Source organism: Pterocles gutturalis, unplaced genomic scaffold (assembly GCF_000699245.1).
Source record: "Pterocles gutturalis isolate BGI_N339 unplaced genomic scaffold, ASM69924v1 scaffold33527, whole genome shotgun sequence".
Classification (NCBI taxonomy): Eukaryota; Metazoa; Chordata; class Aves; order Pterocliformes; family Pteroclidae; genus Pterocles; species Pterocles gutturalis.
The window spans coordinates 29,785-37,940 of NW_010113900.1; the positions used below are offsets into that span (position 1 = coordinate 29,785).

An 8,156-nucleotide genomic window follows, 5' to 3' on the forward strand; every position below is an offset into this window, starting at 1 on the left:
GAAGTCTCCACCTTCCCAAGGGCTGTCTAAAGGTTCTGCAGGGCAGGTCGAAGTGGCCCCTAAGGAACCGCAGGCACCTAGAAAGCGCACTGTTAAAGTCACTCTGACTCCTCTCAAGATGGAAAGCGAAAACCAGTCCAAAAACGCGCAGCAGGAAAGCGATGCCGAACCTCAGTCTGCAGGAGCAGAACTGGCTGCTTTGGTGGAGCCCCCCTCAACGTCGGAAAGCCCAGAAGATAACCCTGTAGTTCAGGGAAGTCCGAACGAAGTGTCAGCACAGGAGTCTCAAAACAACGCCTATGAGAATCTGCCTGTTCAAGATAACAGCTTGGTGCTCCAGGATGGCACTAAAGCTCCAGAAGAAGGCTCGTACAAGCGGAGGTATCCACGGAGAAGCGCTCGGGCCAGATCCAATATGTTCTTTGGATTGACTCCTCTGTACGGCGTGAGGTCTTACGGAGAGGAAGACATTCCCTTCTACAGCAACTCGACTGGGAAGAAGCGAGGGAAGCGGTCTGCAGAAGGACAGGTGGATGGCGCAGATGACTTGAGCACATCGGATGAAGATGATTTATACTACTATAATTTCACAAGAACAGTGGTTTCCTCGAACACGGAGGAGAGGCTTGCATCGCATAACTTATTCAGGGAGGAGGAGCAGTGCGATCTTCCAAAAATCTCCCAGCTAGATGGTGTGGATGATGGAACTGAAAGTGATACGAGTGTCACGGCGACAACAAGAAAAGTCAGTCAGGTAACGAAAAGGAGTGGTAAAGAAAACGGAACAGAGAACTTAAAGCTGGATAGAACTGAAGAAGCCACAGAGAAAGTACAAGTCACCAAGAGCTCCACCGTCCACAAAACTGACCCGAAGATGGATAACTGCCATCCTGTGAGCAGGGTGAAAGCGCAAGGTCAGGACTCGCTGGAAGCTCAGCTGAGCTCGTTGGAAACAGGCCGCAGGGCCCATGCCAGCACGCCTTCCGACAAGAACTTACTGGACACCTTTAACACTGAACTTTTGAAATCCGACTCTGACAATAACAACAGCGATGACTGTGGGAACATCCTCCCTTCTGACATCATGGACTTTGTACTAAAGAACACGCCATCTATGCAGGCGTTGGGAGAAAGTCCAGAGTCCTCATCGTCTGAACTTCTAACTCTCGGAGAAGGCTTAGGTCTCGACAGCAACCGCGGCAAGGATATGGGTCTGTTTGAGGTGTTCTCCCAGCAGCTGCCGACCACCGAGCCGGTGGATAGCAGCGTCTCTTCCTCCATATCAGCAGAGGAGCAGTTTGAATTGCCGCTGGAGCTTCCTTCCGACCTCTCTGTCCTGACCACTCGCAGCCCGACGGTGCCCAGCCAGAATCACAGCAGGCTCGCCGTCATCTCGGAGTCCTCGCTCTCCTCCTCGGGAGAGAGGTCAATGCTTGCCTTGCCTTCCACGGAGTCTGGGGAGAAGAGAGTGACAGTCACAGAAAAATCAGCCACGGGGGAAGGTGATGCAGCTCTCCTGAGTCCAGGAGTAGACCCGAGCCCTGAGGGACACATGACTCCCGATCGCTTCATCCAGGGTCACATTGATGCGGAGCACATAGCCAGCCCGCCCTGCGGCCCCGTTGAGCAAGGTCACGGCAGCAACCAGGATCTAACGAGAAACAGCGGGACGCCGGGTATCCAGGTGCCGGTGTCACCCACCGTTCCCCTCCAGAGCCAGAAGTACGTACCAAACTCCACGGACAGTCCTGGCCCCTCACAGATCTCCAACGCCGCGGTGCAGACAACGCCGCCCCACCTCAAGCCAGCCGCAGAAAAGCTTCTGGTGGTCAATCAGAACATGCAGCCGCTGTATGTCCTACAAACTCTTCCCAATGGTGTCACTCAAAAAATACAATTAACACCTTCTGTCAGTTCTGCGCAGAGCGTGATGGAGACCGGTGCTTCGGTGCTGGGGTCCATGGGGAGCGGGCTCACGCTGACCACGGGGTTGAACCCGAGCTTGCCCTCGTCTCAGTCACTGTTCCCTCCCACCAGCAAGGGGCTGCTGCCCATGTCCCATCACCAGCATATGCATCCCTTCTCCACAGCCCCTCAGACTGGCTTCCCTCCAAACATCAGCAGTCCTTCGCCGGGTCTCCTCATTGGTGTGCAGCCCCCGCCCGACCCTCAGCTCTTGGTGTCTGAAGCGAGTCAGAGGACGGACCTTGGCACCACCACCTCTACGCCAGCTGCTGCCCTGAGCAAGAAACGGCCCATCTCTCGTCTGCAGTCGCGGAAAAATAAGAAGCTGGCTCCCTCCGGAACTCCTTCTGCTATCACTCCTCCGGATATGGTCTCCAACATGACCTTAATTAATTTTGCTCCTTCCCAGATTTCCAACCACCCGTTGGATTTGGGAACGATCACAAATTCGACATCCCACAGAACCGTCCCCAATATTATCAAAAGGTCCAAGTCTGGGGTGATGTATTTTGAGCAAACATCTTTGCTCCCACAAGGTGGGACCACGACTGCTGTTGGCACGTCTCCCAGTGTGATCGGGCCAGACGCCGGTCACCTCCCAGCGGGGCCCGTCTCGGGCCTCGCGTCAAGTTCCTCGGTGCTGAACGTTGTCTCCATGCAGGCCACGGCAGCCCCTACGACTGGTGGGTCGGTTCCCAGTCATGTTTTGGGACAAAGTTCGGTCACGTTAACTAGCCCTGGACTATTAGGGGACCTTGGTTCGATAAGTAACCTCCTGATCAAAGCCAGTCAGCAAAGCCTTGGGCTACAGGAGCAGCACATGACTTTACCACCAAGTTCTGGGATGTTTTCTCAACTGGGCGCGTCCCAGACTCCATCTACAGCAGCAATGACAGCGGCATCGAGCATCTGTGTTCTGCCTTCAGCCCAGACCGTGGGCATGACGGTTGCTCCGTCATCGACGGACCCGGAAGGCTCATACCAGCTCCAGCACATGACACAGCTCTTGGCCAGCAAAACCGGGGTGGCTTCCTCCCAGCTGGACCTCGGCACGGCTTCGGCAGCAACACAGCTGTCGAGCTTTCCACAACTGGTTGATGTTCCTGGTAATACCGGACCTGAACAAACCAAGGCATCCTCCTCGGTGATGCATGCCAGCTCGGCCTCTCCTGGAGGCTCCCCGTCGTCTGGGCAACAGTCTGCCAGCAGCTCTGTGCTGGGTCCTGCGAAAATGAAGCCAAAAATCAAACGTATCCAGCCATCGTTAGACAAAGGGAACGGAAAGAAGCACAAAACTTCTCACGCGTGGACCAGTTCCTCTGAAGCACACGTTCCCGACAGAGGAGCTGTGGCTGTTCCCCAGCTCTCGGCTACAGGGTAAGAGGAGTGTTTGATTTTGTTTAAACTGCCTGCCGGTTTCTGTGGTCTTAGCGTCTCCCCAGTGTGCGGTTCCTCCTGTCTTAGGAGCCATTGTTACTACTTCTGTAGTTCTGCTTAATCACCCACGGCAGCTCCCAGCAGATCTTTCACTGCTCTCTACTCTAGTTTGTGGCACATATGGCTTGGCAGGTATTTTGAATGTTCCTAAATCTCTTTGTTCCAGGACTCCTGCTACGAAGGCAGATACACAGGATGCAGCAAGTGTAGATCAGCCGTTGCAGAAAACATGTGGCCAGTCTGCAGGGTAAGGTTAAACAGACCTTTCCATCACATTGTCCTCTCTTGAGCATAAGGAAACCTATATAGAGAATGCGAGAATTCTTACTTGTCTAGTTAAAATAGCTTGGGAGCTTTCAGTGTGGAAGGAGCAGTCACGCTGAGCTGCAATACGGAGCTGTTTTTTTACATTCAGTTGCATATAGTTCTTGTACCTCTGCCTAGTTTTCAGATTTTGTAGGTGAGTTTTCAGGGCTGGTGAGGAAATGAGGTAGGTTGTGAAATATTTCTCCTCACGTTCACTTTCTTCCCTCCCAAGGCAAATGGCAGTCCTCCCCGAATCTCAGTCAACACAGAACTCAGCAAACGAGCAAGAAAATGCAGGTATGTCACTTCTTCAGAAGCATCGAGTCTTGGGATTCTGCAGGGCTGGGAAATCAGTACCTTGGTGTTTTGGGGTTTGTGCATCTCATTCTCTTGGGAAAAATCTCAGAGCTGACAGTCATGTTATTCTTGCTTTGAAGGAGGAAAGGTTTGTCTGCTATCGATAGATAGTGGACACATAGTTCTGTCTCTATTTTTAGTTTGTGAAAATTGCAGCGCTTGGGATTTCGCACTTTTGCTACAACACTGTCTAGATTTGTTCTTGGATGGGTTTACTAGTCAAAAGGCAAGTTAGTAATTTTCAGTTGTGGAACAACCAGTGGAAAAAGCATCATTCTACCCAACTTCCATTTTCATGCTGGCTTCTGTCCTTTCTAGGCTCAAAAGCTCTCGAGGAAGAAGAGAGCACCTTCAGCTCCCCGCTTATGTTTTGGCTTCAGCAAGAACAAAAGAGGAAAAAAAAAACAAAGAAAGGTTTGGTTTTTGAGATCTCTAGCGATGATGGTTTTCAAATCTGCGCAGAAAGCATTGAAGGTAAGAACTGTGGGGTTTTGGTTGTACTGGTTTTAGCTGTCCTTGCTAGAAGTGAAAATGTGACTTTGGAGGATCTCTTACTTGCTTTTTTTGTAGGTTTATAAAACCTCTTGTTTTACAGCCCTAGAACAATCCTAGTTCCTAGCAGTGTCTGGATTCTGTTGAAAATGTTTGTTTGTTTTGGGTTTTTTTTAATCACTGTCCCATTTTCTTTTATCAATTGACCGACGGTGTTGAACCATATTTTGTCAAGAAGCAGTCTGTGTGGGTCAGACAGTCGGGTATCTAGGCTTGTCCTCCAGACCTTTTACTGAGGAAGCTCACTTCCGTTTATGCCAGAGTGAATTTTGGAAAGCATGGAAGCAGTTGGATCCAAGGATCTTAATTTATGGCCCGTGAAAGGGATCCAAGCTTCATCTTCTCCGATTCCTCTTTAAACATGAGCTGTTTTGTTGGAAAGCGGTGCATTGCCCACACACATAGCAGCCTACCACTGGTGTGCTGTTTCACTGGAAACCTGATAAGAGGAGGCAAAACAAGAGACAGAGCAAGGCACCTGTTTTGGGAATGCTCCTTGCCCAGCGCTCGGATGCCCTTTCAGCTTTTGTTTTCTCTTTCCACTGCAGATGCGTGGAAGTCCCTGACCGACAAAGTTCAAGAAGCCCGTTCCAATGCCCGCCTGAAGCAGCTCTCTTTTGCAGGTAATGTCCAAACTCATTTCTGCTGTGCTGTTGAACACACAGATCTTTCTGTGAGCATCTGCGGGTTCAGAGCCTACAGAGTGTCAGTTCAGCTGCTGACTGCTTTAAGGAGGATGGTTTGTTCCCGATGAAATGATTGAAAATTCTTCTGTGGCGTGAACTGGCCAATGCAGTGCTGCTGTGAGAATTGCAGGGGTTGTGTCTGCTGTGTCCTCCTGCTCCAGGTCTGCATTGTCAGTTGGGATTTTCTGTTTCAGGTGTGAATGGTTTGAGGATGCTGGGGATTATCCACGACACTGTTGTGTTCCTGATCGAGCAGCTGTACGGAGCCAAGCACTGCCACAACTACAAGTTCCGATTTCACAAGCCTGAGGAGGCCAACGAACCTCCGCTGAATCCACACGGCTCTGCCAGGGCTGAAGTCCACCTGAGGCAAGTGCAGCTTTGCCATTGTGCAGGTTAACGGCCCATTTGCAGGGCAGAAGGAACCAATCTCTACAGCAGTTACAAGGAACTGTTAGCAGCTTTCTCGTGTAAATCAATTGTATTGCCTCTTCTGAGTCTGCACATTTTCCTGTGCCACTTTGTGGACCAATGCTTTGTTTAAGAAAGCTTTCCTGGCTGGAGCCTTTGTTCACGGTTCTCAGAAACCGTGGTGTGTCATCCGGATGCACAGAAGGCTTTAAGAGAGGACAGACTGGAGAGGGTGCAACTGTTGTGGTAACCACATATTTATTTCAGTCAATACAACAAACTTCCTTTCTCCCTTTAAATCACAGGAAATCTGCATTTGATATGTTCAATTTCTTGGCTTCTAAACACCGACAGCCACCAGAATACAACCCAAATGATGAGGAAGAGGAAGAAGTACAGCTGAAATCAGCCCGGTACGCAGCAGGGTGTCACGGTCCAAAGGGGAGAGGAATGCTGTGGGGTTAAAACTGAGATTGGGCTTAGTTCTGTGTTATGCTCTTTGAGGTGGTGTTTAAAACTTGAAAGTTGTATATATATATAAACACTGCATTAATTAGTGTTCTCAGTGCACTGCAGTGTCATAGTGTCTAAATTATTATATCTTGGAAAGTATCCCAGGTAGTACGTGGCACAGACTCTGAAATAAAGGTCGTCCTTTAGCAGTGTCTGTTTGTTCCAGGAGGGCGACTAGTATGGATCTGCCGATGCCCATGCGCTTCCGACACTTGAAGAAGACCTCCAAGGAGGCGGTTGGTGTCTACAGGTACGGTTCCGTTCTGGGCAGGAAGGTGAAAACTGGGAACCTGCTATGAAGGCCAAAGGCAAAATTGAGGGGAAAAAGAAAGTTTGGGTTTTTTCCTCCTACCGTTTCTCCCCACCCAAGTTCTGTATTTGAAAAGCAATCCTCAGCGCAAGCGTCCTCGGTGCCTCTGGTGATGAAGTGTTCTGCAGGGCTAGCAACCTCGTGTTTCCGAGTTGTGCTTGTGTCGTTTGAAATACTCGCTGCACTCGTTGCTTTTTTAGGTCTCCCATCCACGGCCGGGGTCTGTTCTGCAAAAGGAACATCGATGCAGGTGAGATGGTGATCGAATATTCAGGCAATGTCATTCGCTCCATCCTCACTGACAAACGAGAGAAATACTACGACAGTAAGGTGAGTTATGGGCTTTTGCAGAAGTTCTTAAAGAGTTTGGGAGAAGTAGAAAGTGGCTGTGAAGGTAGGACAGGCTTAGGCCATGTGAAAACCGCATTGGGAACATCATGAATTGGGGTGACAAACTTTTCGGGATGCTCTCGTCCTTGCTGGAGCTCTAGAGGCACTGCTGCTTTTCCCCTGCGGGCTGGGAAGGGTCTCAGTCCAGTGTCAGCAGGCCCAGGGAGTGCAGGGATTAAATGGTTCAAGCTTCTGAAGGTGAGGATAGATTGCAGATACTCTTAACGACGTGCCTTTTGGTTGCTGTAACGAGGCAGGCTGTCTGCTAGGGTGGCTGTGTCGTCACGTCCCTGCGCTGACCCTTTCCCTGTCCTGTGTGTGCAGGGGATCGGCTGCTACATGTTCCGCATTGACGACTCGGAAGTGGTGGATGCCACCATGCACGGGAACGCGGCCCGCTTCATCAACCACTCCTGCGAGCCCAACTGCTACTCCCGGGTCATCAACATCGACGGCCAGAAACACATCGTCATCTTCGCCATGCGCAAAATCTACCGCGGGGAAGAGCTCACCTACGACTACAAGTTCCCCATCGAGGACGCCAGCAACAAACTGCCCTGCAACTGCGGCGCCAAGAAGTGCAGGAAGTTTCTAAACTAGGACTTCCCTCAGCTGCAGGGGAGCCCTGGGGCGAACCAGAGCTTCGAGTGAACCCCCCCTCAGGCCGTTCAGAGGGGCCGGGGAGGCCGGAGGCAGGGGTGACAGTCAGCGGGGCTCCGGGACCTGGCTGGCGGCTGCGTTTCTCTGTCAGAGTCCACATCTCCATGTCTCGCATGCGCACACGTACCCTGGTGAAGGACACGGGCGACTGGAGAAGATCCTCGGCATGATTATGTTTTTGCCATTCTCATTTCCCCCCGCCCCGGTATTTGTTTCTCAGCGTGGGGCAAGTGAGCAGGAGAGGGGAGGGGAGGGCAGCCCAAGTGTGGGGGAGCGATGGCGGATCCTGTCCCTCGGCTCACGCTGCTGAAAAGGTAGCTCTCCTCTTCCTCGCTGAAGGGTTGTGTCAGAAGTTTTGGTAGCGCAGCGTCTGAGCAAGCATTCCTCCCTGGGAGAGAGGCTCTGCCCCACAGCCACCCGTGTCTCTGTGCATCTGCAAAACACTATTTGTGAGTCGCAGGGGCCGGGTGCGGCACGTGGGTCCGGTGCAGTGCGTGGGTCCGGCACGGCTGGCTCCATCCAGGGAGGCTGAACGGGTGAGAGCGGCACCGAGCGAGCAGGCTGCAGAG

General features: G+C 51.6%; 1 protein-coding gene across 1 annotated transcript in view; it reads left to right on the top strand.

Annotated features, from left to right (window-relative positions):
- Positions 1 to 7,587, top strand: part of LOC104462652 (histone-lysine N-methyltransferase 2A-like) — a 27,875-nt gene extending 20,288 nt beyond the window's left edge. Inside the window, 10 exon segments of the mRNA XM_010074688.1 lie at positions 1 to 3,342; positions 3,569 to 3,649; positions 3,941 to 4,005; positions 4,384 to 4,539; positions 5,166 to 5,240; positions 5,498 to 5,672; positions 6,020 to 6,127; positions 6,394 to 6,477; positions 6,738 to 6,867; positions 7,252 to 7,587. The exon segment at positions 1 to 3,342 is cut by the window's left edge and continues 22 nt beyond it. Coding sequence (XP_010072990.1) covers positions 1 to 3,342; positions 3,569 to 3,649; positions 3,941 to 4,005; positions 4,384 to 4,539; positions 5,166 to 5,240; positions 5,498 to 5,672; positions 6,020 to 6,127; positions 6,394 to 6,477; positions 6,738 to 6,867; positions 7,252 to 7,527 — 4,492 coding nt within the window. The 3' untranslated portion in view covers positions 7,528 to 7,587.
- Positions 7,588 to 8,156: the final 569 nt, after the last annotated feature.